Below are 19,835 nucleotides of genomic sequence, written 5' to 3' on the forward strand. Positions count from 1 at the left end.
GAGGAGAATGGTAGCCTGATGGTGTGGAGCTCCATCATCTCTGCAGCAAACCAACCTGCATGATAACCATCAACATCCGAACCAGGACACTGTGGTTCTATTCTGACTAATCCTATCGGCAATTTCACAAGGATTCTGCGGGCAGCAACTAGAAACACTCAGCATCAGAGAAACAAGAGCTGCAGATTTAATGACATGGTGGCTGTCCTACTGTTTATTTTCATCCGCATCGGCGTGTGTCTCCAAAATCAGAAGACAGGTGAGTTCGATTAAAACTCAGACCTGTCAGACCTGATTCAACAGCATTTGTGGTCACCACTGACATGTCCTTAACCATCCGGAGATGAAACCATTTTGAGAACCCATTCAGCAAACACCAAGGTTGTTACAACGTTGTATTAACTTATGTAGTATTAATTAAGTAACGTTGCCATGTGGTATTATAACGTACCAACCTAGCTTAGAATTCTGGCAGCTAACAAAATTCCAAGGTGCAGTCCCGTGTATCTGTATTGTTTGGTAGAATATCAAATATAGATATGCCCACATTTGTTAATAAAGAAGTATATATTTATTGGGGTGTGCTAATTTTTTCACAGGACTGTATCATTGCCTCAAAATTATAGGAGGCCCTACTAAAGAGTATACCATGGAGTCCATGTTCCATGTGAACATGACCTATTCCTCGTATTATAAGTATTAATTTATTATTGGTCCCTTGGTCCAAAATGGAGAATGAATTTTACTTGTTTTCACTGATGTAGTATACAAATGTAGAACCAAGCTATGTAAACAAAAGTCACAAATGATTTGGCAGCAATAACTACAATAACATCCATCAAACCTTCTGAATAATGCTGTTTGGTGTAACTGCTCATAGATTTCATATGTCTTGCTTTTCTGTCTTGTGACATGTTTTATAGCAATATTCTACAAGAAACTTTATGTTACCATGGTTTTACCATGTTTTGAATGGTTTTCATTTGATTAAATTATTTCATTGATATAGGTTAACATGAGCTCCACATGGGCTGTACACTGGATCCCACTCAGGTTACATGTGGGTTTGTTATAGAAGCCTATGTGGTTAATGCACTGGCTTTTAACTGGGTGTACTTGGGTACTTGGTGGTCTTACAAAATTGTGCTACTAACTGGCAACTCAGTGTTAAACATAAAAAAAAGAATATAGTTTATTAACCAGCCTGTATTAAATGGGTTGTACTTTGTTTTGTTCAAAGATGTATTAAAAATGCTGCCTATTTAGTGACAGTTGAAGTAACACTGTTTAGTAACACTGTTTAGTAACACTGAAGTAATTTGTCACTGGTGTTATCTTTAAGCATTTATTTTGTCATCAATGTATATTTTAAATTGAAATTTTGACTGAATGAAGGAACCTATTTAATTAATAATTTACCAAAATATATTTATTTACATAAAAAGGAAATATGTATATCTTTCATAGACTTAAAGGCATCTTCATATCCCATTTTGTTTAAATATAAATACAATGTTGTGCAATAAATATGAAAATAAAAAAGAGCAAACTAACCAGTAACTGAACAAGCAATTTCACTGAACAAACATCAAGTAATACACTAGAAATTAAGCAAAAACATAAATAAGAGATCATGTTAACCATGTAATTTCTGTAAAGTCTGATAAAATTGCAAATGAATAGCTAAATAAATCTAATGCAAACATTCCTCATCTGTTTACTCTCTTAAATTAACAAGGCAGATGGTAAATTTGTTATCAATTCAAACTTGCCCTTTGTGTAGAAACATAGGGATAAATGAAAAAAATATCCTGTGTTTCTTTTTTGCCAAGTCTGCAGCCCTACACTGTCTATACAGTCTCTGTCTCTGCTGGACTCAGTGTGTAACTTAGTGTGGACTTAGTGTAATAAGCTTTTTAGCATTAAGGGGTTAAATTCATTGATCCATTCATTATGATACAATATAAAGAACAGCTGCAATTCACATTCAAAAGTGAAAAAAATGGCAGATTATAAATTGTATGTGTGTTGTTTTTTTGTTTGTTTGTTTTCTGTTGCAAAGAACTTAATAAAAAAATAAAAATAAATGTTGGTCTATTTTGTCTCTAAGATGAAAAACACACAAGGTTGATAACGTTATTAATTTGTTTGTAATTTGTTGTTAATTATGTATTAATATTCTGCAACAGAAAACAAAAACACACATACAACTTATAGTCTGCCATTTTTTCACTTTTGAATGTGAATTGCAGCTGTTCTTTATATTGTATCGAATGAATGGATCAATGAATTTAATGAAGAATGGACCAATTAAAATACTCTTAAAACCTTTCACCTAGACACCTAGCAACAAATCTAGAGACTTTTTGGATATACATTTTTTGACCATTTAGATTTTTTGACCTTTTGTTTTTCTGCATGGTTTGTTTTCACCCTTTGTGTGATTTGTTTGGACAGGTGTGAATACATTAATCGCACTCGAATACCAACCAAAACAATCGTACTAAGGCACTTGAGAAGGGTCTTCTCTGAGGTGGTCTTGGTCTTGTCCCAAACAAACTCTGAAGCAGTTTGTTTGTGGTGAATACGTCAACAAACTGTCAGGTGTACTCTGCAAGTTTGAACTAGGCTTCCATAGCCAAGTCAAGTCAAGTCAAGTCAAGTCAAGTCAAGTGGGTTTTATTGTCATTTCAACTACATACAGAGTACACAGTGAAACGAAACAACGTTCCTCCAGGACCATGGTGCAACATAGACAGTGCATACAAGACACAAGTGCAACACAAACAAACAAGTGCAGACAGACAACACAACACAGTACAGACCAGAGAATAATAAATAATTGACGGTAGTGTGCAAATTGTGCAATGTGTAATAAATAGAGTCCAGTGAGGTAGTAAAGTAAAGTTATTAAAGTTATTAAAGGTATTAATGTGGTGTGTTGCCTACTACAGCTATGAACAAATGCCATCTCTGCCATTGCTCTATACAATATACACTGGTATACACAGAAGACCTTCTTCCTCTATTTCCTTTCTTGCTTCCACCCCAGACAGGTCTGAACGAAAAGTGGTTTGCAATGACACACTTTGGAGCGCTTACATTTTTCCCTGTGTAAAAACAATCCAAACCAAGGAGAAAATGCAAGTGCAAACTCTTTAACTGAACTCAAAAGACAAGATTATGGTTGTAGTCCAAATGTTCATGAAAAATAAGCATTATAATGAATGCAATTTTCAGGATTTGTTGTTTTTGTTCTTAGAGGAGTGTTATTTAGGAAGTTCATGTATTTAGTTTTAGGATACAATCAGTCAAAGCATCTGTAAATTTAACAACATGTGTCCATAATACAAAAAAAAAAAAAGTATACAGTACCATTACAGCACCATACAGTGTACCATTAGTATTCGGCCAACGAGTTCAGGTTAATTTTGTTTTCATTCAAAGGAGACGTATGTGAGCTCATCCCATGTGAAAATGATGCTGACTGCTTCATCACGTCAACAGATGAGGCTTTGTCATGTAAGTATGTTATTGTCATTGTCATTGTAAAAATCTCCCAGATTGATTCAGTTGTATTACTGCTTAATTTGGAAAGCTGAGTCTCTCTCTGGAGTTTATGGGGCGGTAGGAGTCCTACTGAGTTTATATCTGCATTTTGACCTAAATTCTAAATAGCAGCTGCAACTGTATTTAATTAAATAGTCTTTTATTTAGACAGCTTGTCTCCTTCAAATATTTTATTTGAAAGGTGTAAAATAAGTGTAACGTGTATGATTAATATTAATTTTAATAGATTAATAAACAGCATATTCTTTATTAAATATCAACAAAACATAACCGAGATAAAGGCATTTTTTTATTTTAAGGTGGTACAGGAAAAAAAATATTTTAGTTTTAACTAGCAGCCTTTTGTAAGATTTGTTACAAGTAAACCAACTTGTTGCTAATGTTAGCTTCTCTAAAACTAGGGCATGCCTTGGAAATTGCAGCTGGCTCTGCAAATGAATGACATTGGATGGCCCCAGTCCCGGCTCGAGCTTGTGCTTGTATATGGGCTGGTAACTTGGTTACAGATATCAAAACTTCAGTAAATACTAAAGATGTAAAACAAATTGTATAATCTCCAGAAAAGTACCGTCAACAGAATAGGACGCTCTCGAGCAGACGGACACAAGTTTGAGTTCAAAACACCCAGTTGCAGTGGAGCAGCTTTCTCTGAAGTGCTGTAGCTCCATCAAATACAGTTTGCATGTCATTTTTAATTCAGAACATCAGTACCTGACTCTTGACTGAATATAATCAAATCCTAAATGCAATATTACAAAAATTTGGAAAATTTGTGGAAAGTCTTTTCAGAAGAGTACACAAAGACTGCAGCATGTCTTGATTTTGAGAAAAACAATAAATGAGCAGGTGTTCACAAACTTTTGACCATGTAGTGTACCTTAGACCACATCAAATGAAATGCCGTGTGCTGTCTATTATTATATATTGAATGTGAAATAATTCTTATCTCAAATAGTTTAAATCTATTTGATAACTATTGTTTGGCGTCATGCATGCAGAAACCTTGGCATCATATTATTGTCACAGCATGTTAAGATATATCGACAATGTCTATCCATAAGAAGTAGCTTTTAAAAGTAACTCAGTCATTTGCTGTTATGTTCATGTTTATATGTTATTTTCATAAATAGTGGAAATTGGCTTGTTCATGACATTAGGAAACATGATTATTGTATTGATTACATGGTTTTGTAAGAATAATTATATTACAGGTTACAGGCTACAAGTTACAGACATAAAAGAGCAACAAGAAAAGAAGAGTTTTATGTAGTGGGAAGAATTCAGCTAACTGTGGGAAGACTGTCAACAGATTTTATTTAACATACAATGTTTACAATATTATGTTTTGATACCTTTATTCTTGACATCCCACAGTGCCATGCCACCCAAACCCTTGCCATAATGGAGGACTGTGTGAAGGTGGGGCTGCTTTTGTTGGATATCTATGCAAGTGTCCAGTGGGCTTTAATGGTGTCAACTGCCAACACAGTGAGATGCTTTTGTTTTACCTATTTTTTAACTATTATTGTTTATTTACATAATTGTATGTATTTTGTTTAGTGATTCAGTGTGACAACTGACATACACCATTTTCCCATCCCAACATTCCTCACACTAAGCTGCTTGACTGCCTGACTCTGCCTCACTAACGGAAATCATCCAGTGTGTAAAACTTTATATTATAGCTTAAACTTTTTTTGAGTGCACAGCAATGGCTGACTGCCAGTTTTAAATGAATCTGTCACATAAAGAGCAAAAGAAAATGAGATGTAGTTTACTATGTTTTTTACAGTTGCCAGTGGAATGTATATTGTGTTAGAGCAAAAACCACAAGCTAAGTCACAGTCAAAACAATTAGTCATGGGATTTATTAACACTACAGAGATGGACGAAAACAGTTTAATGAGCAAAACACATTAAATGATGTACAGCATTTTTTATTACATTAGCAGCTCTGGAACAATTTAGACTTTGCTTATGATAAATAATTAAATAACACTTAATATAACCATGCTTCTTTTTCTCCTCTTAGATATTAATGAATGTGAGAAAAATCCTTGCAAAAATGGAGGCATTTGCACAGATCTGACAGCAAACTACTCCTGTGATTGCCCTCAAGAATACATAGGAAAAAACTGTCAATACAGTAAGTATTTGTCTACACTGCATTACTCCTTAATGAACATGGTCCAGTTTCAAATTAGCATTTTATTGATAAGAGCATTTTAACCCTTAATGTTGTCTAAACCCCCTTAAAATGTAATTGCTTTTACAAGATTGACCCCAGCATTGGAGAAATTGAACCATTGCCTTTGTTCATTCTTCCATGAAAGCGGTAGACCACCAGGGTATTTAGATTGTCTTTGGGTCATGTTTAAACTTTAGGGCAAGGAGAGTATACAGAATGTTAAGATCACACAAGGGTTAAGTGATATACGACAACATCTAGTCTGTTCACCATATTATAAACAATGTGTAGGGAATAAACAGTAAATGGGTGTTTGTTGCATGTGCAAAGACGCCTAACTCTATTTCAGGTTTTTCTGGAAAACATTTTAGGAGAGAAAAACAGGAAGGTTCCAGTTGAAGGTGAATGCATCTATGAGCGTAAATTGATTTAGCTGACAATTAGTGTCACACTCTTTCTGTTAAGGTTGTTTTTTCTTCAGGAATCTATATAAAGTTGCAAATTCTGATTATAGCTGGGATCATGCTTTCTAAACACAGTAGCAGAAGCTCCCTGAGAGCCAGTCTGAACAGCCTAAGATTCTTATTTCAATCTCCTTTGGAGAAGTCAGTGCAATCCTCGGGAGGAAATGGCTCAAGCACCCTGCTGTCACTCTCTCTAGAACGCAGGACAACAGATACCGTCTCTGCAGATGGAATAACTGATGGCAATGAAACAAGGGAGGACATTTTAGCATTTGAAAGTGAAGATAGCATCTCTGTAAGTGAAAGCAAGGATGCAATATCCATTGATGAGACCAAGGATGCTGTGTCAAAGGGTTTGAGCCTGCCTGACAATTTTGAGAGCAACCCAGTGAAAGACTGCATTTCAGAGGCAGATATTGAGTCAGTGGCAGGGACATGTGACGACAAAAATGAAGATGTCATCTTAAGACTTGAGGACAAGGAACACTGTATTTGTGGTAATCAATACATTTAACATTTGTTTAACAGTTAACACATTCCTCCATAGAAATATTATTTATATTCCCAGCGACCCTGAGTGGACTTATGTTTTTTAATATGTTTTCTCAGAATGTTCTGGACCTTTAGGAATGGAAGGTGGAATCATCTCTAACCAGCAGATAACAGGTTCCTCCACACACCGTGCACTGTTTGGCTTGCAGAAATGGCATCCTTACTTTGCTCGGCTCAACAGAAAAGGGCTTGTCAATGCCTGGAGCGCTGCAGAAAATGATCGTTGGCCATGGCTTCAGGTAATCTGTGTGCAAACATAAGCATATCTCTTTCAGAAATTAACAATGCGTTTTTTTTGTTTTGTTTTCTTTATAACACAAGAGGTGAGTGTCAATGTATTTTGTAAACTGAAGATAAAAAAAGAGTTTTGAGCATTCGCATTCAGTGTCAGTTTTTGCAGTTGCATAGGGCAGTTATACAGATTTCATTTCCTTAGATTGTCAGACTGACTTTAGATAGCAATCAATATACGTATGCTCATTAAAAGTGGTTTATCAAATTTGTAGTTGTTGATCACTAACATTAAACACAAATGAAGTAAGAGTTTTACAGATTTTATGTCTGATTTTTTCAAAATGTTCCTGATATCTCTTAAAGGCCATCCGTCTATATCCTTAAAAAGTTAGACAGTATATTGTAATTTATGAAACCCACTGCACAATGCTTTTCCATTAGAGCAGGTGATCAATATGGAAATGCAGCTCCATTTAACATTAGCTTAAAATGTGGGCCTTTATTAATCCTAACAAACTCTAGAAGTTTCGCTGTCTAACCATCATTAATAATTTACATCTGTCAAAGATTATGCTAGTTGCATCAAAGCATTCAGGAATTACTTCACCATGATGGTAATTGCTGACAATTTATAAGAAGACACAGAAAGAACAGTGTACCCACCAATGTTCTGAGAAAACATAATGACTTAAGTGCTAGATTCACACCACTGCCTGCTTTGCTCACACCACTGCAGTGTTCCTGTGCTTGCTGCTAAAGCACTAACTTAATTTTAGAAAAAAAAACTGGCAGAACACATATACTCTTGTTTGTCGTTTCAGGTTTGCACCAAATCAGGTTAAAGATTAGCAGTATAAGCACTATGGCGAATTCCACCTCAACACTTCATACCCACTTCCTACTTAACACTCAAAAATGGGCATTGCACTGATACATAGCACTGTTTTATATGTATTTGCTATTTGTTTGTGCTGATTGATTCCATCCTGTCCCATCACAGATAAATCTACAGAGACAAATGAGAGTGACTGGATTGATAACACAAGGTGCAAAACGCATTGGGAGTCCAGAGTTTGTGAAGCTGTACAAAGTGGCCCATAGTAATGACGGTAAAACCTGGAGCATGTTTAAAGTCAAGGACACTGATGAGGACGTGGTACGCCTGACTGCTGCACTTATCCTAGATGTGATAAGCCTGAATAGCATTTGTTTCTGAATGAATACACTATTTTCTAAAGTAAAAAAGGAAAAAAACATTTTTACTAGACTACAGCAATATCTGCAATTAATGTAGATTTCCTTTAGAGAAAGTGTCCTTTAGTTCCACAAGACATGATAATGAACTGAAATTATATATATTTCAAATTAACTTCATGTCAAGTAACTTTGTAACCTGCTTGATAGAATATGTCAGTAATTTTTGTTGTTTATTTAAATAGGTGACTGGAACTACATGTCACCCTAAAAAAATTATTTATTTATCAACAGTGTTCATTTACAGCGGTGTGTAAACCATGCATGTGCATTCTTCCACATATAATATGGTTTATCAATGTATTTTTTGTGTGAGAATGTGTGTACTTTTAAAACTGCTCATGTGCATGCAATATCAAAACCCCTAGCGGTAGAAACATAAAACCAGTGGTAACACATATAAGATGGCCAAACACCTGTTAATTTTCAACCATTTCATCATTATGTCCATATATAAATTAATTTGATTGTGCATGAGCAGAGCAGTATAAGATTAGTCATTTATTGCATACCGCTGTGGGTACACAGGATTGATACATATAATAAGCACAGATTTATCATTATTCAGTTTAATAAAAGATCCATAATTCTGATGTTGTAGTATTTAATTTTTTTATGGAACTTTCTCTAGATTTTCACTGGAAACACTGATAACAACACGCCTTCTGGGAATTACTTCAGCCCTCCAGTTGAGGCACAGTATATTCGCATTTACCCACAAGTCTGCAAAAAGCACTGCACTCTGCGTGTGGAACTGCTCGGCTGTGAGCTTACAGGTCTATTTTTCACATTCCTTAGCAATTAGCCCAAAAAGTCACACTATAAACGTGACTATAGTCGTAGTTAAAAATGTTTTTATTATTTTATCAATAATATACATATATTCATAAATACTCTAATTAAGGTCATGTTTTGCAGGATGTTCAGAGCCAATGGGAATGAAGACAGGACATATTCAGGATGATCAAATCAGCTCTTCCAGTGTTTTCCGGACCTTTAACATGAACATGTTATCCTGGGAGCCAAGCAAGGCCAGGCTGGACAAACAGGGCAAGGTCAATGCGTGGACATCTGCTCATAATGACCAGTCCCAGTGGCTACAGGTAAAAGAAAAACTGTACAAAACCTGACAAAGTTATAATTCCTCTAACATATCAACACAAAAATAATAAAACAACATAAATTAAACAGGTTCTATGCACATACATTTAGACATTGACAATTTGTAATGTTGACAGGTACAATTAATGACTCCATTAGAATCTCAATTCGTTTGATTAAACGTGCCAAGAGTGCCAATATTGCGTCATGGCGTGTATGACCAGACAAGAGGGGATGAACACTCGCTGAGATGGAACTAAAAAGATATTTATTAAACACAAAAGGAGTACAAAACAAGGTGCAAAGAAAACAGGGTGCAGCAAACTAAGGGTCAAAACTAGAACGTAAATCAGAAGGAGACAAAGTGGCGAACACAACAAACCTGGGACTGGGAGGAGCAGGGAGTGACTGGGGATGAGTCAGACGTAACTAAGAAACTCTACAGAGGACGGGGACAAACAAAACCACAAGCCTAGCTTGGGATGCAGGGGAAAGTAAAAATTAGTGTAGTAATCAAATGAAACTACACTGAACACAGACAATGTGGGTTTAAAACAGAGCAATATTCATCTGAAGTGTTACTAAATAGGTAGGCAGGTATGGTACACTGCATGATTTCAGTTCTCACGTTATAGTATAAACCCTAAATATCATTGCTTAATTATGTTTACAGTTACCTGTGTTTTAGATAAAATACTTGCAGAAGCTAATGGATGGCATCATAGTATCTGTGTATTCACCTAGTCCATCTGTTGTTTCTTCAAAAATGGCCCAGTTTGTGGATTTAAAGCAGCTTTGCCGTTTCTCCACTGGTCCAACTCTGCACTGCAGTGAAAACAGGCTTCCTAGATTTGAGTCTCTAACTGTGTGTTGGAATAAAGTGAACAAGACAGTCAGAATGTTGAAGAGCTGCCCATGTGACTGTGATAGGCATCTTTAATAATGGTGTAGCAGTGGTACAGAATGTGACATGTTATGTTGGCACTAAATAGATATTCAGAGATATTTCCAGATTAAACCAATCAATCCAGTCAAGCAACAAAATCCACTTGTCAGTCACATGTTTAATTGAAAATTGGGCAATGTTTTATTGGATCGTGATACACAAAATGCTTTTAATTAGGATATCATTAGTGTTTAAAAACAGTTATAATCTGCAAGTTTCCATACAAAAAGAATAATTAGTCGTTAATTGGATGGAGCGCAGCAATTTTTAAATTAAATTACAAGAACCAAGTATGGTAAGTATTAGTATTTTAATGGAATTCTTCCATATCGGTAGTTTGAAAGTAATGTTGTTTTCTCCCAGTGATATCCATTTGTTTGTGCGCTCTGTAAAGCAAACAATAAAACATCCTCAACCTTAAATATTATACTTTAACCAGTTTAAGAATATGTGTTTGTTCTGTAAACATGTTGTATTTATTATAAGCAGAAATAAGTACATTTACTTTGTAAACATATTTGCATCATCACTAGATCGACCTGCTGCTTCCCACTAAAGTTACCGGAATCATCACTCAAGGAGCAAAAGATTTTGGCCATGTGCAGTTTGTGGGATCCTATAAACTGGCCTACAGTAATGATGGAAAGAAGTGGAATATATACCAGGATGAAAAACAACAAAAAGATAAGGTAAGGTCTGTTTGTCATCATAACTGGATTCTAACAAAAATAGTATGAAATGTTTGAAAAAATGTTTCTATTCACATTGTAAAAAGGAGAAGATAGTAAAGCACATTTTAGGTTGTTAATAGGAACAGTGAAGGTCATGTTGAGGTTGGATTTACTCGTAGGATTGCTAGAAAGGCAAATTAAACAACCCACTACTGTGCTGCAACTCCACAAAAAGTATCAGACGTTTTCAAAGGAATATGTCAAAAAGCTTGATGATTTTTGAAAAAAAAAAAACTTTGGATGGATTAAGTTTAAATAGAAGTTTAACATTTTATCAATTTTAACATCATGGGGTGGAAATCTGCATTGGACTTTGAATTCAACCGCAACAACAAATTACTCCACCAACAGGTACCGTCAGGCCTACTTGCAGTTGGTTCCTTTGTTCTTCTTCTGCGTACAATAGAAGCCTCCCTTAATTCCTGTCTACTCATGTATATCCAAACACAAAGAGAGAGTGTACTTTTGTGGCCTTGGTGACAGCCCTCTTTTTCTTTAAAGTTGAGCTTGCATTTTGTATTTCTGGTGCTACTACCACCTGTTGCCTCAAAAGGAACCTACATTTAATAAGTTATGGAATTTGCACCGTGGGTAGTAATGTTTTAAGTAGATTTTTAGTGTTTTACAATAATGGACTGTAGTACAGATATGTCTACTGCTTGTTTGTTTTCTAATGCTATATTCATAATAATTATTTTTGTCTATCGTTCACAGATCTTCCAAGGTAATTTTGACAATGAAACACACAACAAGAATGTAATAGATCCTCCCATCTATGCTCGGTTTGTCCGGATCATTCCATGGTCCTGGTATGGACGCATCACCATAAGAGCAGAGCTGCTGGGCTGCCCAGAGGAGGAATAAAGTAGACTTAATCTTTGTGACAGTTTTTGCCTTGTAAAATCTCTCATTAATATGTACTTATTGAAATCTACTTTTCACAAATGACAGGCTACTCTAAGCTGTTCGTGTTTGTGTTAAAAGAATGGTTTTAGAATCCATTCCATTGCACTTCTTAGTTTGTAATACAGGTGGCAGGGATTTGTCCTAGATAGTGGACACTGCTTAGAAAGAAATCAATGTACCAGAACATCCAGTTGTGCAAAAGTTTGGAGGAGTGGGAATGTTACAAAGGAGTCAAGATGGAGGCTTTTCTGCTTCGTGCATCGCCTTTGCATCAATGGTATTTAATGGAATCCATTATTCCCTTCTGCCATGCAATATTGCCATAGCAACTGGTGGAAACACAACCCCATGCTTCACAGTTGCCACCAGTGCTTTGGCACTGCAGCTGTGCTTCTACATGCTCATTCATCTATTTAAACTTCATTAGTCTATAGTATTTGATTCAAAATCTGATCTGGCTTCACTTCAAATGCTTATGTGACAAAGTTGCAGGTAAGGTCTTCTTCTTATGACTTTAGAAACGACAAAATGAGAACTCCTGCCAGTCCTCTAAAAGTGTTCCCCTGCCTTGTAAGCATTGTCACAAGGTTTGAAGAGCTTAGAAATTTGATTCAACTGACTTTTACAATGATTTTTTATGTTGTGAGGGGCGGTGCATTTAAAAATGTCCACAAATACAGTTGTATGTATTTACAGACATTACAAAAATCCACAAATACAGTTTTACAGTTTATGTATGTTTTATGTTGCTTCAGAGGTTTTTATGCACCATCGTGGTTTAGCTACAATTATACAACTGAAGAATAAAGAATAAAAACCTAGTATTTCCAAAAAATTGCTGAACTGAAAAACGTTTCCCAAAAATAATCTCTGTGATACTTGGTTATGGATATTATAGTGCTTCTGGGACTGCTTAAATACATTTAAATGCATTTAAGTAGCTCAGGTCTTTTAAGTCTGCTATGATAACTATTTTTATTCATCATGCCAGATATTCTTTATATAACTTATTTGTTTTTATTCATTAATGTTGTGTTTTATTCTACAGAAAGTTATGTATTAAATTAATTATTACTTTACTTTTTTTGTTATTGTCACAATTATAGACAAATACAGTCTATCTATACTAATAACACACTGCACTGTTCATGTCTTTTACTGGGAACATTGAGTAAACATCCACAGTGCATCCACAGTGCATGCTAGAAAAGTAGGAGGACACAACTCTTAAGGAGATTAGCAACAGTCCTGTTTTTCCTCCTTTTGTAGACAGTTTATCTGTCCATTGATTTATATACATTGTAGTATTTTGCAATGCTTTTGTAGCCTTGTTGATCTTCATGCATTTCTATAACATTTCTTCATATTTCTTCTATAAGTTGTTGTCATTGGGGTATGGTGCAAACTTACCAGTCTTTCTTGACAACTTTGTCAGTAACCAGGTTTTGTGTGTATTTATTTAATGGACAAAAGCGCTTCCAATCTGGTCTTCTTAATTGAAACGTCTTTTGCCCATTAGCTCTTGGAGAAGTCTATGGAGGTTCACTTACTTTTTCTAGCCTGCACAGTTATTTACTCAGTGTGCTCATAAATGACATTACAGTACAGTGTGTCTGTTATTAGTTTAGTTTGATGTTTGTTCATAATTGTGACTTAGATAACAATTGACCCACATTTTATTAGTAATCACTACAGAATTCCAGGGTTCATTTATGTTGTAGTACAAACAGTGAAAGTCATGAAAATATGATAATGCATATTAGATAATAGACATTATATATAGGTTAATATCTAATGGAGTTTTTTAATTCTAATGGAGTCATTATTTAAACACCAAGGTTTCCATAAAAACAACACAGGCTTGTCCTTATTTATAAGGACATCATAAATAAGGATAAATTACATCTAATGCAGTTGTATTATTTAAATCAAGTTTCACCAAAAAAAAACAACACAGGTAAACTGTTCATTACAGCACATTCATGTCATGCAACATATTCCTCCCACCTCACAACTCTATTCTCACTAGTAGACTGTGCAGAATACAGTCATAATAAGCCAGAGGACAGAACCCTGAGGAATGACCTGATATACTGGACCAGAATATGATTTATCCTGTGAATTTAGTAAAAAACATTGAGGTGTAGGAGAATGATACATGAATAAAACCTCAAGAACCACAATAGATATAACTACTAATGATTCTAAGGAAGATACATATGGAACTGAAATTTGCACAGATAAAATAGAATAAAATAGTCAATAGAAGTTTCAGACAAGCACAGCACATTCAGTTTTATGCCTAAAATATCATTAGAATATTGATTCTAATTCTGAATTAAATGGAAATTATTGGGATACGTGTCTTATTACACCCATTTCCCCTGTGTCTATGTAATGTGTCTTTCTTTTTAACTATGTTCTAAGAAGTGTTTATGACTGCGGGCAGTCTATTTCAGCCCCCCATGATATGTTATTGCACAGCTCACATTTCTCCAACCTTGACTGAGAACTGTACAAATGGCCCATTCAAGCTGAGATTGTTGGTTTTCAAGGCGTGTGCCAGTTTTTCATTTGAATGGGCACTCAGTGCAGTTTGTGTGTGTTAAACAAGGCGTGCCTATAAATGCTGAATCCAACAAGTTAACATTCTCACCAGCTGGATTAGCTAGACCAAAATAGGCAGATGTAACAAAGTCCTTCCTGGTAAAATGCTCTAAAACCTGTGCTGACTAATCAGGAAATGGATCTAATGTTGAATGATATGCCATGTATATCAGAATATTGGTAATAGTGTTTCACAATACTGTTTAGTTTTACCTGTTTATATATATATATACCTTTATTAATAGCTGTTAGACTATGTCAATGATAACACTAAATGTTATTAAATAGTTATTTTCCTGTTTCCATGCTGGTAGAAAAAAAACAATGTAAGGTTTCTTTTCGGATCATATTTGGCAAAACTTGTTACTGCTACAATTACAATACTATTAAATCATGAAATGCATTAAAGCACATTTTTATTATTTATATACAGACTTTTTTATTATTTAGAGAATTTTTCTATACTGCCCAATAACTAACTGGCTCCCTAACTACTTCATGATACAATAATTATACCAGATTAAAATATTATACCAGATTTTTGCTACTATCCCACAATCAGTTTTTTGTGGGACAGTATCAAGGGGGGGGGGCAACTTTTCCCATTTTAGGGGACTCTTTGTCTGCATAGATATCCTCATGCACTGTCAGATAAAGCATGAGAATGTTTGTCTACTCATTGTTAACAAGATTATGGTTATCTCCTGCTTTGTCCTGACTTGTCTCTAACCACTGTCCCTGACAATCTACTATAGTGTGTTTGACAATACTTGATAAGGCATGCTGGTTATTATGTGATGAATGGGTACTGTAAATTGGTACCTATTGTAAATTCCACTGCTGAGCAAACATGCAAACATTTGGGCACCCTTGGCCAAATTACACATTTTGTCTTTTCTTATTGAGCAGTAATAAATACATCATCTGTAGCTAATCAAACATAAGACTTAATATTTCAAATCCAGTTATTCTGTCTTTCATAACAAAAATAATCTAAACAATCAATGTAGCCTGTGCAAAAGTTTGGGCAACCTATGCATTTCAAAGCAACTATGACAAGGTCCCAGACCTTGATTAGACCTGCAGCATTTCAATACGATTGGGGACTGTCAACTGAATCAGATTTCCAAGCTTTATAAATTATCTCTACTCTCTGAACACGTATGTAATTAACGCCCACAAGGCAGTAAAAAAACTAGAAAACAAAACAAACAAGCATTTTCAGCTACAGTTTCTACAGTGTGGACTGACATTAAGAAATGGCAGTTCAGAGGAACTGGGTAGGTCAAGATGAGATCTGGAAGACCAAGAAAACTATTTTTTGTGGACTTAAGTCAAACCGGATACATTCAGCAAACGTATGTTTGGAGGAAGAAACGATGTTTTGTGGTGTTGACGCTAAATTGCTCACTGGGACATCATAACACTTCAATATATTGTGTTGTACTCAATTCCTAATTTCTGAAACAAGTATGTTTCAGAGTGCGATTTTCGACGTCTGTTCACCGGAGAACCAACCGCATTAAGAATCGATAGACAATCAATCTGATCGGGGGACAGATCGATGGAGAGGCAGCAACATCGGGGTTTTTTTCTAGGGTGTGACGTAGATCTCAGAAAAGAGCTCAAACAGCTTCACTCCACCAACAGCTCCAGAAAGTCTCCACGATCTTCTCTGCTTCAGAAGGTAGGAAACTGGTTCCTCTTTGATTCAGACAGAAGAAAACAGCCGTTCTGCAGGTTAAAAAACCCACAGACATGAATTAATAACGAGTTTTTAAATTTGAATTAAATCTGTGTTTGATTTTGTCCTGATTGCTTCCATCTGAAGGTTAATAGTGAGTTTGATGATGGATGTTGTGCTGTGGTCAAAATCTACAGAGCTTCATTATCTACAGCCCACTTCACAATTTACCTAAAATACTTTATACTTATATGTACCTATCTACGTTTTACCTATAACATGTTATAAACACATCTTCAAAAATCAAAGTTAAAAAAACTGTCGACTTGCGTAAGTAAAGGGGAAGTTGCGGAAGTTTTTTTGTTTGTTTCGATTTTTTTTTAGTCTTATGCTCATATGTTTTCTTAAATATTTTACCCAATTGAAAAATATATTATAATTATATTACTGTGTCATTGAATTTCATGGAATTCTGTATTAATTACATGAACCCATGCCTCATTTCTAACGGCTAACATTTCTTATTTATTACTTATAACTTATTTATTACTTAACTACATAAATACATAAACATACTTAAATACATAAACTGACTTTATATAAGATTGATGTTATAGCAGTTCAGTGGTTTTTGTCTGTGTGGCTGGTCTGAATTCAAAGAATGAATTTCTGTTTGTTTTTACACAAACAACTTTCCCTTGTTAATTCTCAGTGAATTATGAGACACTCAGGCTCCACAAAAACCAGCAAGGGTAGCCCACAAGTATTAATGAAAAACCTGCTTGTGGACCTTCTGCAATAACAGAATGTTTTTATGGGGCAAATAGGGTGGTGAAACAGAGAAACAAAGATTTTGATATATGAACATCTGGAGGGAGAAAACAACTGGTTTAACAAATATTGGGGCCTGCTATATTCAGCAGTGTGAAGAAATTAGACTCTTGAATTATGCCACTAGTAAACATTTATTTAAACAGCTGTTTAGTCTGCTTCTACAAAATGTAACACATTCTTACACATATGAAATGTTTTAATAAGAATTTGTAACAGTTGTTTTGGTGTGCTTCAACTGCTTGTCATCCACGCACAAATAAATAAAAATTAAATAAAAAATGAACTGTTTCTCTCTGGAATTACAGGTAAGGAAGTAGTTTGCCAGTTTACAGATCTTCTTCAGCTTGAGTTTCAAATAGTGAAACACAGTTATCTTGTCACTATGAATATTTTCTTAAAGTCCATTGAGCTTGGGAAGGGCAAACTGTACTTTACCTGGTAGTAAAAAGGCTGCCAGCACACATTAATCCTACAGATCTATCCCACTGAGCTTTCCTTCCCCATCAACAGTGCCATGCTGGTATGAATGAAAATGTATAATTTGTAACTTGAAGCTTTGAGAACTAGGACTGGGGTTCAGGTTGCTTGTTCTTTGAGCTAGACGCCCAGACCCCCTTTGATGAATGGGGCTAAGACTTAGAGATATGAGGACATAGGGTGAGGGTGGGTACAGAAACTTGTCAATTAATATATTTATATGAATCATTTAAGGTCACACACTAGAAGAAACGCGTATTTACAGTGTGCAGGATGCTTGCTTCTGCCCACCATGTGATGTGGCGGGTGCAATATTTGGCCATACTGAGGGGTCTTTGTGTGGGCTAAGGTGGTGTGAGTGTGACGTCAAAACCCACAGAGTTCTAATTCAGATCCTGGAAGGGTGAACTGGAGTGAACTTACCCCATTTACCAAAAGGTGGGGTTTATCCTTTTTTAAACACAGACATTATTTGTAATATATTTGTCAAGATAAAATTTCTTTTTTTTTTTAAATAAACTCCTTGCTCTGAAATGTCAGAAAGTGTAGTGGTTTCTCTCCTAGCTACAATAATGGAGGTATTGAAGAAGTTATTGTTAGAAACTTTGCATGCCAGTTCTGGATAAAGTCCAAACTGTGCTGTTAAGAAACCCAGGTAGCTCTGCTGTGTCAAAGGCTCATTATACTTTTACCACAAAACCCTCTTTTGAATGAGGGTATGTTTCCTCCATGCCTACACAGAAATAGTGTACAGTACAAAATTGGAACGAGAAGAAGTATATATACAAAACCTGATTTTTCATTGTGAAAAAGCACCATAAGGTTTTATTTATGCTGCTGTGATGACACCACTGTCACTCACACACTTCTGACCAGGAAGAATTCGGATATATGTGGAAGGGGTCTTAAAAAACGTTGTGATATAAGAAGAAGTGATATAACCTGACTAATTTCATCATTAAGACAAAATTTTTAGAAGGATGCTGTGATATTGCAATACTACTATTGGAATATTGGGATATTGATCTACTATCAGTTAATTAATAGTAAAATAGAGTTGTTGTATTTAGAAAGTAGAGCTAAGAGAGCTAAGTAGAGCTAAGAGATGTAAGGGTTTAGTCCTATTGTAAGTTTACTTTAATGTAAAAATATTTCATGGCTCTATAATTATTCAGTATTCTAAATTAAATGTGGTAGTAGAAGTTCATGACATCAGTAGTATGTATGACATGTAATTATAATTGTGTGTAATTGTGTAATCATGAATTGGCCTTATGTTGAGATGAGATTGGGATTGAGATTGGGGTTCTTCCACATATGTACATGAACAGTTTCATGTAGCCAAGTGTTTGGGAGTGGTTCTTAAGACTGTTTACTTGTGCAGTCATTAGGGCCAGTTTGCTAGAGCAATGCTAAGAGTGACACTCTAAATATTTTACTGTTCATTGATTAGATAAGAGAATGTTTTGAAAAACATCTGAAATAATCATATTCAGTAAACTAATTGGACAGTAAAATATTTTGATTTAGCTGCAAAACAAACAAAATGAGGTTGGAAAATGACTGATTTTAAAACATAAACCCACATAAATGTCATATGTGGATCAAAGAAGAAAGAATAATACGAGAACAAATGTAAAACATGGGCCCTTTAAATGTCTAAATAAATTGGTTTATCACAATTCTGTGAATGGCTAACTGTCAAACACAAAACAGTCCAACTAGAACATTTCTGTAATGAAAGAGAACAAATGAGATTAGCTTCTTTCTAAAAGAATAGATTATTGGAATAAGTCCAATAAAAGTATGACGACAAAAACATTCCCGAATGTTCTTGAAATTCCCGAATGTACTTGAACAAATGCATGTTTAGGTGCCAGGTTGTGTGTGTATTAGTGTTTTGGGATTATATATTTAGATATTATGGTTACTAAGCCGACTAAAGATGTACATTTACTTTAGTCAGGGATTGTTATCTTGAGTTTCTTGTTTCTGCCAAGTTTGTTCTTGCTATATACAATACAGTGTGAAAGAGGAATATGTTCAATCTTTTGTCAAAAGCATGTTTGCTGTTGACTGAAGTCTAAAAGGGCAGTGTGTGGTTAAGTGTCACCATACAAAAAAACTCATATCTGGCAGTTGTTACATCGTAGATGCCCCTGGGACACTTGGGTGGGAATAATCTCCTGCAGATGTTACAGCTGCCTTAGCACTGCAAGCATATTAGAGCATAGTGCTTTCTTGTGCCTAATATTATTTAATATTATTGTTAATAGTAAAACTCCAC

At 35.2% G+C, this 19,835-nt stretch overlaps 2 protein-coding genes across 3 annotated transcripts in view; both read left to right on the top strand.

Moving 5' to 3' along the window:
• edil3b (EGF-like repeats and discoidin I-like domains 3b) lies at nucleotides 1-19,129 on the top strand. Of its 2 annotated transcripts, XM_072658090.1 has the most exons (11): nucleotides 1-259; nucleotides 3,448-3,522; nucleotides 4,945-5,058; nucleotides 5,603-5,716; nucleotides 6,420-6,719; nucleotides 6,832-7,013; nucleotides 8,009-8,164; nucleotides 8,894-9,038; nucleotides 9,181-9,365; nucleotides 10,843-10,998; nucleotides 11,755-19,129. In XM_072658090.1, exons 1-11 carry the CDS (start codon nucleotides 196-198, stop codon nucleotides 11,902-11,904), a joined length of 1,641 nt encoding a protein of 546 aa, XP_072514191.1. In that variant the 5' UTR covers nucleotides 1-195; the 3' UTR covers nucleotides 11,905-19,129. The 2 variants fall into 2 exon arrangements, with proteins under 2 accessions (XP_072514191.1, XP_072514192.1); XM_072658091.1 differs by lacking the exon at nucleotides 6,420-6,719.
• The window catches only part of hapln1b (hyaluronan and proteoglycan link protein 1b), an 11,209-nt gene continuing 7,546 nt past the window's right edge, over nucleotides 16,173-19,835 (top strand). Inside the window, exon 1 of the mRNA XM_072658098.1 lies at nucleotides 16,173-16,240. The gene's annotated coding sequence lies outside the window, so the exon portion shown is untranslated. The remainder of the gene's footprint in view (nucleotides 16,241-19,835) is intronic.

The sequence above is a fragment of the Salminus brasiliensis genome, chromosome 16 (assembly GCF_030463535.1).
Source record: "Salminus brasiliensis chromosome 16, fSalBra1.hap2, whole genome shotgun sequence".
NCBI lineage: Eukaryota > Metazoa > Chordata > Actinopteri > Characiformes > Bryconidae > Salminus > Salminus brasiliensis.